At 42.3% G+C, this 14,377-nt stretch overlaps 3 protein-coding genes across 3 annotated transcripts in view; 2 read left to right on the top strand and 1 right to left on the bottom strand.

Annotated features, from left to right (window-relative positions):
• csrnp1b (cysteine-serine-rich nuclear protein 1b) overlaps positions 1-8,586 on the top strand; it is a 13,086-nt gene extending 4,500 nt beyond the window's left edge. The window contains exons 2-5 of the mRNA XM_014002164.1: positions 2,021-2,210; positions 4,028-4,287; positions 4,385-4,681; positions 4,791-8,586. Coding sequence (XP_013857618.1) covers positions 2,036-2,210; positions 4,028-4,287; positions 4,385-4,681; positions 4,791-5,786 — 1,728 coding nt within the window. The 5' untranslated portion in view covers positions 2,021-2,035 and the 3' untranslated portion in view covers positions 5,787-8,586. The remainder of the gene's footprint in view (positions 1-2,020; positions 2,211-4,027; positions 4,288-4,384; positions 4,682-4,790) is intronic.
• Positions 8,587-9,587: 1,001 nt separating this feature from the next.
• Positions 9,588-12,214, bottom strand: LOC106513350 (chymotrypsin-like elastase family member 2A). The gene is made up of 7 exons (XM_014002143.1): positions 12,181-12,214; positions 11,999-12,078; positions 11,817-11,923; positions 11,606-11,734; positions 10,171-10,307; positions 9,943-10,088; positions 9,588-9,870 (listed from the first exon to the last, which is right to left on the bottom strand). The coding sequence occupies exons 1-7, from the start codon at positions 12,212-12,214 to the stop codon at positions 9,673-9,675; spliced, it is 831 nt and encodes a 276-aa protein (XP_013857597.1). The 3' UTR covers positions 9,588-9,672.
• Positions 12,215-13,206: 992 nt separating this feature from the next.
• Positions 13,207-14,377, top strand: part of LOC106513372 (Golgi reassembly-stacking protein 1) — a 6,428-nt gene continuing 5,257 nt past the window's right edge. The window contains exons 1-2 of the mRNA XM_014002165.1: positions 13,207-13,401; positions 13,702-13,782. Of these exons, the coding sequence (XP_013857619.1) occupies positions 13,336-13,401; positions 13,702-13,782 (147 nt within the window). The 5' untranslated portion in view covers positions 13,207-13,335. The remainder of the gene's footprint in view (positions 13,402-13,701; positions 13,783-14,377) is intronic.

Raw genomic sequence — 14,377 nt, 5'->3', positions numbered from 1 at the left:
CCTCCTACCTCTTTCCCATCCACACACACCCCCCCTTCTGTCTCACTGCAGCTTTTAATTAAAAAGACTTTGCTTAGCTGGCTCTATGTATTCCCTCGAGAATGCCTCAAAGCTTTGTTTTCCCTCTTCTTCTTCTTCTTTTTTTTCTAAAGTGGGGAAATGATGGTAAGGTGAACCCCCCCCCCCCCGCTCCATGTAGAGATATTATGTTGCAGCGTTTGGGACACACATGTCTGATCAGTGAGCAACAGATGCTGCGTTCAGGTGCTCCCAAATGTGGACTCCCCGCTGCGATTGGAGGAGGCGTTTGGAGATGATTTTGCGCTCAAGTACATTCGTGGAGGAGGGGGGGAGTTTAGTGGCGCATTTTCCCCCCTGTTTTGAACTATAATGTGAAACTGGTGGTGGCTACCGTTTACYGAAGGCCTTTTTGTTGGGAGTATGAGCCGGCCTGACCTATCGCAAGGTGATTCATTTATCATGCGTGTCTTACCGGCAACAGTATCTGACTGCAGCAATAACAATAACAGTGCTGGCACGAAGGTGTCCGCCTCTTTGCCCTTGACTCCCAGCATCTTTATCTTTGTCTGCATTTGCATAATGACCTACTGCAGAAGGCTGAAAACAAAMTCCTGCCCTTTTTTTAACTTCTTTTTTTATTTTCTTCTTGGACTGCTGACACCGGTGTAACATTCGGACAAGAAGAGACATGCATGTAGGTCACACAGAGTGGAAGTTCCTGTAAAGTGACTGGTTGTGTCTTGCCTAAGGCACATTAAAGAGGTTAAGGGAGAGTTTACAGTAAGTCGTTGGCATGACGGCACAGTGGTTGTGTGTCCGAGTTGTCTTTTCTTTACCACATGTCGACTTTGGTGAGATTTAAATGCAAAGATCTCCAGTTTAGAATTATTCCAAAACAAAGAAGGGAAAAAAAACACTTGGTTTTAGATTGTAGGTATTACCATGACAGTATTTGAACATTTCAAGCTGCAAATAAGCAAAACATTGAGCAGCGTTTTCCAGCTATGGCAGCTGGAAGTGATTTGGAAGTCAGAAAACAGTTTGATGGTGAATTTTTTTTTTTTTTTTTTTTGAGGTAAAGCCTCTCTCTCCCATTCTGCATCATCAGAGGGAGTGTCTGTCCTGGAGCAGGGCCCAGTCATGCCTCCCCACTCCCCTCACATCCTTCCTCACGCTTTTCCCCTCCCCGCTTCAGGCCAGCAGGAGGTCAGAATCTGATGATGATGATGATGATGATGATTACACCCCATCCTGTCTAGCTAACACCCTCACCCTGCCAGCGTGTGAGGAGCTACATGTGTAACCCATCATAATCAAATTCCTGTTCAGCAAGCCGTGTTGATTTTTCACGTTGAGTTCCGAACTCCCCCTTTTTTTTTTTTCCTGGAATTGCTGGAGTTTTGAGCTACTCATTAACTGACTGGAGTAGAAATGAAACATGTCATCTGAAACTTTTATATTACAGATGCGAGGCGATTTTTTTTTAAAGATTAGAGGAGAAACCTCCTGGTGAAAATGTTTTTTTTTTAATGCATTTTAAAAAAGACTACTTGCTTGTATGAACTTATGTTCAATGCACATACGACAAGTGGCAAATTCCTCTTTGGTTAAATTTGCTGACTCAAGAAAACAACAGAAATGGTAGTGGTTGGATGGTTGGGGTCACCTTTGTTCGGTCTTTATTCTAATCAATTCAGTTGCTGAGCTGATGGGATTTGTAAAAGGGTGAAGGGTCCACTAATTGTTGACTTAGGCAAATGGGAGTGATTGATTGTTTCCTGTGCCGCTGAGAGCGCCTTGAGACTCGGATCCTCTCCTCACAGTTTTAGCTCAGGCACTGTACAAGTCCTGCTTTTTTTGTTCTGGAACTTTAAATAAAGACTTTATTTGTTCAGTTCTTCAGCTGAAGCTTAAGCCTTTTTTTTTTGTTATTCCATAACTAATTGCTTAAGCTGTTTCTTTTCTAACCCTAGTCCATGCTCTTTTTTTTTTTCTGCAGATTGTCACCGGCGCCATGAGTGGGCTTCTGAAGAGGAAGTTTGAGGAGGTGGATGAGGACCCGTGCTACTCCTCGCCCTCTTCCCTCTCCTCTGCCTGCTCAGGCTGGGACTCGGAGGGGGAGAGCTGCTACTCCGACACTCTGGATTCCACTCCCAGCAACCCCAGCTCTCCGGCAACACATTTCACCAGTGAGTGTCCTTTCCTCTGTGACCCAGTAGAAATGCCAGACGATAGACGCTTGATTTTCATTTTTAAATCTCAAACATCCGCCGGAGCTCTGCTAATAAACCATAAAAAAAGGAGAGAGAAGGGAGGTTAAGCAATTTATCTAACTGGCAGCTCATGAAACACTGCAGAAATGATTTCAGACATCTGCAGCGAACAACTCGTTTGATTTCATGCCCTGAAGCTGCAAAACTGCTAATCGCATTAAAGCCGGCGCTGCTCACCTGGCTTCCATCTCCACCTTCCTCTTCGAGCGCTGCAGAATGACACTTTGCCTTTCGGAGATTTAGGTCGTGTTGCTTCAGGGTGTTTCCGTCTGGACCTGGGYGCGCCGGCCGGTCTTCGGGGAATCGGGAATGGGTCGGACAGGGATTGTGTTGCACGGGAGAAGGGCAAGCCTTGTGAGCTTTCCAGGACGGCRGGGCAGGAAGCCAGGAGGAGAAGCGTGGCCGGCTGCCAAGGCCAGGAACACACAGCGCCTTGTCTGAAACCTGGGCGTGCACCCAACACAGGTGCTGAAAGAAGCTGAGTGAAGGGGAGGGGGGGGATCAAGAATCGAGGCATGCACATTCATCTAGAGAAGCTGATGGAGTGGGCCGCTATGATCCGGTGTTTATGTTGGACAGAAAGATGTTTGCYATTGTGAAAGTGAAAGGAGAAGAACAGCCTGTGAGGATATTTGATTTAGAAAAGCCGCRGAGAAGGGTGTCGTTTGTCTCATGTTGGCGTCGTAAACCTGACTGAGTTTGATAGATGTGGAGCTGAAGCGGGATTTTTCTTTCATCTGTGTTACTCCTGGCTGCAGATTAGACAACGTAGTGAGACCATTGTGTGCTGCTTATGTCAATGGGAACAAAGCTTTGCTTTCCCCCACCACCACACTTCTTCTTCTTCTTTTTTTTCCCATTCGAGGTTCAATTATCACACCGGGTGCGCTAATTTTCTTTTCCAACTTTTGTAAATGTCAACGCTAGTCATTCAGAGTGTGTCACAAGGCAGCCGCTTGGGTTCCTACAGGGATTCTTCAACGTTTCTCTCCACATAACAATGGTAATAGCCACCATATGGATAGGGGATTACCAAAGTTTTTTTTAAATGAAAGATCACAGCTTGAGCCTGTCCTTAAGAAAAGGTTTCTTCCCTTTTTTTTTTCCTTTAAAAGTGAGGCTCGATGTTTAAAATTCCAGGGTGGAGGAGTTTTTTGGAGGTTTTGTCTTCGACATATGGTTCCACTTGAGTTCTCATTATGTTTTTATGGCATTTTTCTGGGTACATAGGAAGGTAGCTCATGGATGTAGATCCTAAGTTGTTCAGCGAAGAGACCAGACGTTCTGGGAGCTGGTTGTGTATAAAGTGATGGACGGGAATGTCTTTTTAAATTTTTTTCAAGAGCTGAACTTCCTCCTACCTTACTTGGAATCCATAACTTTATGTCCTGAGCTGTTCTACTTCCTCTCTGTTCTAAAAATAAATAAATAAAGAATTCCTGGGTTGGGCGTTTTTAGTGGCACACCAACACAAAGAATTGATCCCGGGGAGTTTAGGTTTCACCTCCTAACAGGTTGTAAGTGTTGGACTGTTATCATTTAATTGAGTACATGATGCCAGGGCAATGAATCAGAGCGGTTTCCTTTTACAATCTATTCAGTTGCATTAGACCGCAAAGATGGAGCATTGTGCCATCTAGTGGCAGACGAGAATGCAGCTTCACCTTCTGAGATGTTGCTTCCTTGTTTTGGAAGGGTTTTGTATTTGAACCTGTCCTTTCGTCCCTTCGCAGCAACATCCATCCTCAAGAAATCCAAGAGGCTGAGGCGGGGCAATGTGACGTTCAACCAGGTGACCGTGTTCTCCTTCCCTCGGTGTCAGGGCTTCACCAGCGTTCCCAGTCGAGGAGGCTGCACCTTGGGCATGGTGCAGCGCCACAGCGCGCTGCGCACGTACACGCTGGCGGAGTTCGCTGTGCAGCAGCGGCTCCTGCGCAGAGAAAAACTCCTCAACAGAGTCAGGGAGGAGAAGCTGGAAGCTCTCAAACAGAAGGTGAGAAATACCTGGTTTTGTCTAAAAATCAACCGAAAAGTTGTTCTCTTTAGAAACGTGGCGCTTAAACGTGACTGCTGTTTTTCTTCGACCTCAGCTGACGAAGAATGGGACCCAGGAAAGCGAGGAGGCGGATCGGCTGACGCTGGACGACATCCCGGAACAGAACGTCGACATTAGTGGCGCCAACCTGGAAGAGGGCTCTTTTCTCCAGCCTTACCCGTCCAAACAGCGCTACGCACTGCTCAAAGCGGCAGGTGTGAAGAAGATCGACAAGGAGGAGAAGAAGCAGCTGCACGACTTGAGGATCTCCAGGGAGAACTGCGGCTGTGACTGCCAGGGTTTCTGCGAGCCAGAGACGTGCAGCTGCAGCCTCGCTGGCATTAAATGTCAGGTAAGAGCCTAAAAAAAAAAACCACAAGCACACAAGTGCACCTAAACAATACGTACAAATGGAAGTTTCTTTTACAAAACAATTCAACTTTTTGTTCTAATTCTCGTAGATGGACCATTCCTCCTTCCCGTGTGGTTGCACCAAAGATGGATGCGGAAACACGGAGGGCCGCGTCGAGTTCAACTCCACCCGGGTGCAGACGCATTACATCCACACCATCATGAAGCTGGAGCTGGAGAAGCGGCTGGAGGAGCAGTCCGGCACGGAGGAGGACGAGGAGGGGAGCACCGCGGGGGCGGCGTCCCTCTCGGCGGCGTCCCTCTCGGCGGCGCCCTCCTTCCCCTTCAGCTCGGCGCTGGCCGCGGCCGGGGAGAACACCTGCAGCAGCGACACGACGGACCTGTCGGACTCCTCGCGCCAGAGCGAGGACTCCGAGGCGGGCGAGAGCTGGCGCCGCAGCTCGCTGGACGTCGACGAGAACGGCCTGAGCCGGATATTGCGTTTCAGCGACACGGAGAGCGGCGAGAGCGAGGACAAGAGCGGTGTGGACGCCCGCCGCTCGGGTCCGCTGCAAGCGAAACCGGAGCCATCCACCGAGGCGTTCAGCAGCTTCAGCATGGTGGACTTTGCAGATGAGAATGACAATATAGATGCTGCGCTGTTGGACTCTGCAGACAGTCTTACGGACAATCAAGCTACAGCCATTTCAGAACTTTTGGACGAGAACGCCAACCAGGGAAACGCCCTGTTTCACAGTAGCAGCGTGCCACACACCCCCTCCCCTACAATCGACCGCACGGCAAGCTACAACATGGACCTGAGCCTCTCGTCTGAGTCGGACCTGGAGTTCTTCGACGGCTTCCCATGTTTGGGCCCCAGCTCRCTTTACAACTCCCTCAAGGAATACGAGCACATGGACAACTATTTCCAGTTTCAGTTGCCCAGTTGCCCCAGTTTTCCCGCAGCGAGCGACCCCGGGACCTGCCTCCTGGAGTCTCTGATCGGCCTTTCGGAATCCGTCCCAGAACCCCCCGCTACATTTACGGACAATCAGCTGATGGAGGAAGCCATGAAGTTGTCTGTGATGGAGTCTGTGAAAGTCTGACATTTTAAGAAACAAAAAAGGGGGGTTTAGAAAGGGAACTGAAAAAAAAATGCACATAAGATGTCAAACATGTTGGAGGAAGCTGTGATTTTTCTCTCGCCTAAATACATGTTCCGATTCCAGACTTGCCTTTCAAAGCGTCAGCGGAGCGGGTTTTTGGGATTATCGCTGTGTGAGACGGCAGCTAGGGTTAAACGTGAAAAAGAGACRACATTAATTGGACCAGACCCGTAGAAAAACGACGACGGCTCGCAAATTCTAAGGAAGCTCTTTTAAACCAAACCAAGATCACCAACCACACGCTCAGAACAGGAATCAACCTTTTTTTATTGTGGCCAGGTTGGGAATCTCAACACAGCTGAATGTGCACCTCAGGGATATTTTTATTTCTAGCTTTCTAGCTTTTGGAGGCAATGTGTGGTGACCATTGCTGTGATTGCCTTCATACGAAACCCGAGTGAATCGCGACATAGTTCTGTTTGTGTCCTGCCTTCGTGCTTGCAGTCAGACGACTGAAGCAAGTGGTGACACCGGATGTTCCGGTGTTTTGTAGCGGGGTTCTGTGGAAGGGTAAAGAACAATTATCTGTTTTAAAAACTGCTTATTGAACAACCTCAGTATTGTTTGGGTAGAAATTTGTTAGAATTCGATTGACAAAGTAACTAAAGGCAGGTTCAAAACTTATTTTAAAACTCCAGCTTCATTGAATTAATACCGATTCACGTGAACACTATTATTATTTATACCACTATCAATTTTCATATATAATTCTAGCAGGAATATCGTAATAAAGATATTCCTATAAAAATTACAATAATGACTATTTTAGGATTGGAACTGTTCTAAAACAGCAGCAATCCACTTTAGCCATAGTTGCACTCTGATGGACCGTTAGCTTGTCAATCTAATCCCAGTTTCCCTAAACTGAGGTCATTCAAAGACATATCTACAGCTGCACCTTTCCAAAGAATCCCACTTCAAAATATCTGAACTATCCCTTTAAAGGCAGTGCACCTCAGGATCTATCTGAAGAGTCTTAAATGGTACAAAAAAAGAAATCCCTCTAAAAGCTCCTTGATCAGCACTTTATCTGTGAAACTAGTTATGTACGCWTAGGCATTGTTTTGGTCGTTCGGGACGGATTCAACAGTTCAACGCTAAGTTATGGAGTTTCTTATTTATGAGCTGAGCAACCGCAATTATTGCTTGTGTACTCCTAAAAAGAATATCAAAGCTGTATCTGTGTTTTCTTTTATTACTTTAAATTATTTTCTTTATTGTCGTATTTATTTCAGACAGAAAAAAAAAGGCCTCCATTCATTCAAGCAGCACTGCGGTTTGTTTTTACCTAAATGTGCAATCTTTTTTCTTTTTTTTTTTTTTCTTCTGTTATTCCGCAACACATTTAGGTATTTTTTTTTGTTCTGGAAAACGGGACCACACGTCCATCAGAAAGTATTTAATATGTATTCTCCGTTGTAAGTTATTCTGTCTTTACTTCATTAGTTTATTTAATTTAAGATGTTTTGGCAATAACGCGGGCTTTTGTAAAGTTTACTGGATGTGCCTGTTTATCAGGGGGAGCCATGCCTGCCTGTGGTGTGAATGTGTGTTTGGCTCTGTGTGTGTGTGTGTGCGTGTGTGTGTGCGTGTGTGTGCGTGTGCGTGCTCAGTGCTTCCATTTAAGCTTTTGGGACTGAAAACTGTGGAACCTCCCTAATCACTGAAACAAAATTATGGGTCTATTATATTGCTGCCTCTAATATAACCATAGAAAAATTAACTAATATTTTCTAACTAATTTATGTAGGATGAGGAAAGAATTCTAATCACTGACAAATTGAATATTTTATTAAGAAAGTAAAAATGAGTAAGTTTCAATCTGGAAAACAGCCTTTGTAATATAAGACTTATAGAGAAATGTATTCTTATGAAGGTTAATGCTTTCTGGAGCATTCTGAAGTATTTTTCATAGGCAGCCGTATGATTAAATAACTTAGAGAAATGTCACTAAAACTGAAATAGCAAAAAAAAAAAATCAATTTGATTGTACTCTGAATTTTCATTTGGAAGTCTGTGACTTGGGTGAAAATATGCTATAAAAAGAGGTTTTTGTGGCTAAGAACTGCATATATTATACAGTTTTTACCTGAGATGATTAGAGAAGTTGCCTCGTTGATTATAAAACGGAGGTGATTGTGCGGTCGCCTGTGTGAAGAGCAGAGGGACGCTAAAAAGAGTTGATGTACATATCTCACCCTTTCTACAGCTGTTTCTATCAGGCTTTCTGGACCCTTTAGAAATTATGCATGCAGGTCCTGTTTGTTAAAACTTGTTCTGATTAATTGTATACATTGAAAAGTGCACATTGTGCACAATGGAATTGTATTATCCGCTTTTTGCCTTTTTTTTTTTAAAAAAAGTTGCTTTTAAATCCATCTGATTATGTGTTTGTATGCCACAGTGATGGCACTAATTTTTTCGCTTTTTTTGCAAGCAAATATTTCTCTTGTATAAAACATCGAATCTCATGAAGAAATGTCAACAGTGAGTGTTTATCAGTGTAATATATGACAGTACGGTTTATATATTTTTATTTCAAAAGAACGTGTCTTACTTTTTTTTGCCTTTTTGTGTTGTGCATATTTCTGCTTGAAAGGTCCTGCAGAGCAAACAAAGCTGCTTTATTTTTTACATATTTTCACACATTAACCTGCTGTTCAAAAAAAACAATTTCTTTCATCTAAACCATTTTGACAGCTTGTCCCTCCAAATAACAATAAAAAAATCATTTTATAAACACTTGTTTCATTTTGTCATGTGTTGGAAAGTTAAAGATCTTATAAGTAACTTTAAAACTATTTAACAAAATATGAATGTTTAGGTGAACTCAAAAGGGTTTTGTAGAAAGATCATGAACAATCAACATCTTACCTGTTGCACTTGAACGAGCTCAAGCTGAGGAAATTGTTTAATTTTGATCAAATTCACCCAAAAATAGTAWTCATAAAGCACAAACTGTAACTTATTGTTTGTAGTCTTTCCACAGGACCTCCCTTTTAAAACATCTGAACTAACTGCTGTTTTTAGTTTAATTTGGTTCCATTCATCCAGTCAGTGAACATATAAAAACACCATTAAAGATAATCCTCATTTCACCCTGAAAAAACAAACCCACTCGTATGTTTCTGTGCTTTTCTGGTCTCCATGGTTTAGAAAAAACCAGCTAAAATGATGTCATGCTGTAGTTTCCTGCGCATTACCACAAACACATGGCCAGAAATTCCACACGAGGAGTCGATGTCGGGTTTGTGACTCCATAAAACGCACATTTGGCTATRATTAAGAAAGTTCAGGATATATGTTGTTTTTTTTAAAGGCAAACATTGCACAAATCTTTTGGCTTGACCTAATCYGAACAACATTAAATACAGATTTACCTCCATCTGATAAATGTCACTTTCCTGTGATCTCTGATTTAAAACATCCTTTGGAATTTTCCACCATCTCAGGCTACAGCTTAGGAGGTCAAAAGATCAGCTTTGTAACCACTTTGATGGTGTTCAACCAATGAGCGTTTAGCCATAATTTACAGCCGACAGACTGGTTGTAATTAAAAACAGCAACGTGATGTGAATTTAATGAGAAGTACGTTAATTTTGACTGKAAAATCTGCATCAAATCAAAGAAAAATTGTGTGTTTTATGGCAAAACTGTAAAAACATTCACCAAAATTTTTAATTCAAGAACTTAAAGTTACACAGAAATGCCTTAGATAATTGCGAATTTTATTTTATTGGCTCCATTTGAACATTAGACATCGCTGCTCTGCAGTCTAAAGGTTCTGCCCCATGGCCTGGAAAAAAGAGAATAATAAGTAAATTCATCACTCCAGGTGGAAAATAGTCAATGATGAACATTTGAGGAGGCTTACAGAGAATATCCAGTCGATGAAGGATGAAACTCGGGTGAAAACTGTGGGCTTAGAAACTTGGTTGCACATGCCGGCTGGTCCATAACTGACGACGCCGTGGACTCTCCAGACGCCATCAGTCATGCAGTTCAGGGGACCTCCAGAGTCACCCTGAACAAGGAGAACATGTGAGTTAAGCATCTCCTCTCAGATTTTTCTAAAAAATGTTCTTGTTCTCCGTACGTGGCAGCCTGAAATGATGCCATCCCCTCCGGCGCACAGCATCGTCTCCAGAGCGAGGCTACCCCACCACTCAGGCGTGGAGCAGACCGCGTGCTCCACCACGTTTATGGGAGCCACTTGGAGTTTGGCAGGGGTGCTTCCTATATCTGCATAACAAAACATATGTATATATATAGTTCAGTTTTTGGATCAACATGTGCGTTTCTAATGTTTGCACATGATGCTTACGGTCCATTGATCCCCAGCCTGTGATGTAACAGGTGAAACCATGAGGCAGCATCTGGCCAGGGTACGGAAGATTGGCAATTTCCACAAAACCGTTGTCGTAGATGGGAGTGGACAGCTTCAGGAGAGCAATATCGTTTCTTGGAGAGACAGATATAAAAGCTAGAAATCACAGTTTATACGTGGAAGTCTCATTTAAACTGATCACGACTGCATCTGTGTGTGTGTGTGTGTGTGTGTGTGTGTGTGTGTGTGTGTGTGTGTGTGTGCGCCCAAAATTTGAATATTAGCAAAAAAAAAAACAACCTTTTGACCATAATAATAGGTCATAAGTCCACTATGAAGGATGACTAAGTAAGTAAGGAAGTACACAGTTCATGAGAATTTGTACTTTACTTGTGGCATTTATTTTTTGGAAAACTTTTTACATTTACTTTAATAAAAGTCTTTGAAAGCTTTAGAAACCAGTTACTTTTTTTTGGTTGTTTGTGTTGTGTTTGAGTCTATTTTGTTCCAGTGTCACTCTGTAAAATTACTACACCCCTACAGAGGTGATGACAGGCAGCTTTAAACCAGTTGCAGGRAGAAGAAACATTTGTGTCCTACTAGTGCCTAATATGTACACAACAGTGGTGGGCACAGTGCCCCTAAAGCACTGAAGCACTAATAGGGGGAAAATTTCCTGATGCTTTAGGGCTTTTGCTATTTTTTATAAATTATTAGTGGATTAGCACTTGCTAAAGTCATGGGCTAAATTTAAAAGCATTAACTGAGGCCTTTAAATGTTATTGATCAACATTATTGTTCACAGATGAGGGTGAAAGCTGTCACACATTTTGTTCATATGTGTGTATCTACAAGGTCACATGTGTCAAACTCAAGGCCCGCGGGCCAAATGTGGCCTGCRGGTGACTCCCATTTGGCCCGGCAAGGRCACTAARTGACAAMRTTCTKCACAMRGTAAATATTGTCTCATGTTGACTCTGAAGAATGTTTCGTGTGTCAACTGGATTATATTAGTGCTTTAGAATTAGCTTTTGCTAAAACTTTCAGTGTGTTAGTGCTTTAGAATTAGGGGACCTAAATATTTGAGTTAGTGCAGCTAATATTTYGATTAGTGCTACAGTACACAAGGTATACTAGACATGTTTCAGCACATGGCCTCATCTCATTTAAAGCATTTTAGACTTTTAGTCCCTTTGTTCGATTAATGGATTTCTACCAAATAAACTTTGTTGAATTGCTTCCTAGTTTATTGTATCAAATATTACTTTYAACTCAGCAAACTAGAACAAATATTACAAATAACYAAAMAGCTCAGATTAGATTTAGATTCTCGRCATTATCCAAAATGTTCCAAGCCCTGTCTGTGAAGYGGTGACTACAGTGTAAATGAGCCGACAGTTGTGTCGCCGGTTCAAATCCCTCTTTTTATTACCCTTTGCCGAGATCTCCAACCCATTCAGGATGGACAATAATCGTCTCCACGGGAATGACCAGCTCGCTGTTGTCGTTTTCAAACAGGTTGTATTCACCCACCACCGCACGGTACTGACTGGCATCCATGCTGATCGAAACAAAACAAAACAAAATGACTCCTGTCAATTCAAGCCTGCAGAAATGATCATTGACCCGTTCAGAACSCAAACCTGAGGATGCAGTGAGCAGCAGTCATGACGTAGAAACTATCAACAATGGACCCTCCACAGATGTGATAGAAGTAGCCATCGTTGTATGAGTCGAACTGCAGGGAAACCTGAGCGCAAACAAAAAGAGGATTTCACACACTTGAGTTGAGATGATACGAGAATAAAAAGTTCAAATGRTCTACCTGCCACCTCCAGGTGTTCGGCTTGGCATCACTGCCTCCTATGACCCGGTCATGATAGGGTGTTTCAGCACAAATCAGTCCTTTTGGAAAACAGAAGACACAGTGACAGTTTAGATGTCTGCAAAAAAAGAGCTCTAAATTGCACCAAACATTTTAAAATGTAAACGCTGCTGCAGCCTCACCAAAGCAGGACAGGAGAGCCACAAGCAAAATCATGTTTTGGAAGACTGCGATGCAAAAAGTAAAGTGACTGCAGTTTGCTTTTTATATCAGTTTTATGCTGGAAGACCTTCAAAACCCCGAGGTCAAGTTCGTCTGAGTGGATCAGTCCTCAGAATTTGTCCATAATTGTCCTCTACTGGTGAATGATTTACAAAAAAAAAAATATGTGTGCCAGAGCCCCGTTTGTAACCTCAACATTTAATTTCTAAGGATCAAATGCAGGAGAACTTGTTCCTTTTTATCGTGTTGGGAAAAGAACAGGTGCAGGCCGTGGATRCAGTGTCAACTAAACCATCTGAGAAACTTGTGAGTCTAGCAAAAACCTTTCCAAAAGATAACTGTTTAAATGGATCAACAGCCTGTGTGAAGAAGAAAGTGTTCCACAGCTTGTAAAGGCTGATGTTATTCCCTAACAAAATGTGCAATACATACAGATATGTTTCTTGTGTATAAAAACAGTAAATTCAATTTAAATMTAAAGAAATGTTCTTWAGTGAGGTTATATGTATAAAATATTACTTGTTCTTGATTCAGACTGTTAGTCTTTCTAATGGTGTTGTTTTATAATGTGTTTTTTATGAAATAATGTGCTTGGTTAAAAAAATAGATTAATACAAAACAAAATCAGAAAAATGATCTAGAGATAGATTTTCAATAGTTGCTGTTGTATGTAAAAGAAAAACAACAAAAAAATAAAGATTTTTTTTGTAAATGTGTAGATTTGCTGGTTTTATCCTAAGTAAGTTCAGACATCACAAAATAATATTATGTTTTATCAATGATAAAACAATAAAAAAATACACATTGTTTTGTATAGCGTACACATAATAAAATAAAAACTGCGATAATTGCGCAACTCGTCTATGTTGTTTATTGCTTAGCAACAACGTAGAAAATTACGTCAGGGAAGACTAGTAGAGTATCGTGAAAAAAATTCGATCGAATTTTCTGGCATCTTTATTTTGTTAGCTTTGCCTGGCTCTCACTGCCCTGCTGTCCACCTGCCCTCACTGCTAGCGCTAGCTCAAACTCAGGCGTAATACCCGCGCCTATAATGACTGCGAACATATTTCTACCTCAGTGACGTTTAGTTCGTAACGTAACTACCAAAAACGATGGGGTTACCGCAGAGCTCGCTTTTGTCGGACGGTGGAAGTAACTGTGGATATCATGTCCACGGGGTACGTTGAGTACAAGGTTACAGACTCCACAGCCATGTTTTTGTATGGGAGATACGCGCGAACTTGCTAACTGTGCTGGAACTGAAACAAAATTAAAAGTCTTGTTGGTGAAATAAGAGATAAAAACTTAAAGTTCGATAAACAATATTACTATGTGAGTGTTGCAAGCTGTGCGATACTTTTCGAGTGCTGCATTTTTTTACAGCTGTAGTACCTGTAGTTGACACATGGGGGCGACAGAACAATGTTCACACACATCAGTTTTACTACATGTCTAAAATCTGCTGTTTTGTGTTTCAGGTTCAGGAAAACTCACCTGCAGTGAAAGCTGGTCTGGAGCCTTTTTTTGACTTCATTCTGTCAATAGGGAACAGCAGACTTGTGAGTAGACCTCTTGGAGACTTAGAGCTGTGGGCTCCAACTCTTTTACCAAACCTAAACAATATTAWACTGTATTATCAAAGCAAAAACTGCGTTTCAAGGCACTAAATGATCAAACGTGTCAAAGCATGGATGCATTCATTCATATGTCGAGGAAAAGCGACATATGAATTAATTCACCGAGCATTTCCTCATGTGACCTCTGATACATGGTCCTCATTCACCCCAGGGACAATTCAGGACATCACAGAACTGTTGGGTCGAATGAAAATGTCCTCTAGCCCCCTTGATGTCCTCTTCTCTTTTTAAACATATTATTAACTGTATTGGCCCAAGTGTTGTAAAACTGATAAATTACTCCCTTGGTTCTGGTTCTGTACCCCACTGCTTCAAAACAGCTGTTGTCTGTCCTTTCTTAAAAAAGCCTAATTTAGACTCTTCTCTGCCTGAAAGCTACAGATCGATCTCCAAACTACCATTTTTATCAAAAATCCTGGAGAAGGTGGTAGCTGAGCAATTGATTTGCTGTTTGGAGGAAAAATGACATTATGGACGTTTTTCAGTCTGGATTTTGCAAATTGCACTCTACAGAAAC

This window comes from Austrofundulus limnaeus, unplaced genomic scaffold (assembly GCF_001266775.1).
Source record: "Austrofundulus limnaeus strain Quisiro unplaced genomic scaffold, Austrofundulus_limnaeus-1.0 Scaffold12, whole genome shotgun sequence".
Lineage (NCBI taxonomy): Eukaryota > Metazoa > Chordata > Actinopteri > Cyprinodontiformes > Rivulidae > Austrofundulus > Austrofundulus limnaeus.
Note: the sequence above shows the minus strand (reverse complement) of the source record. Positions and strands in the feature narration are given on the sequence as shown.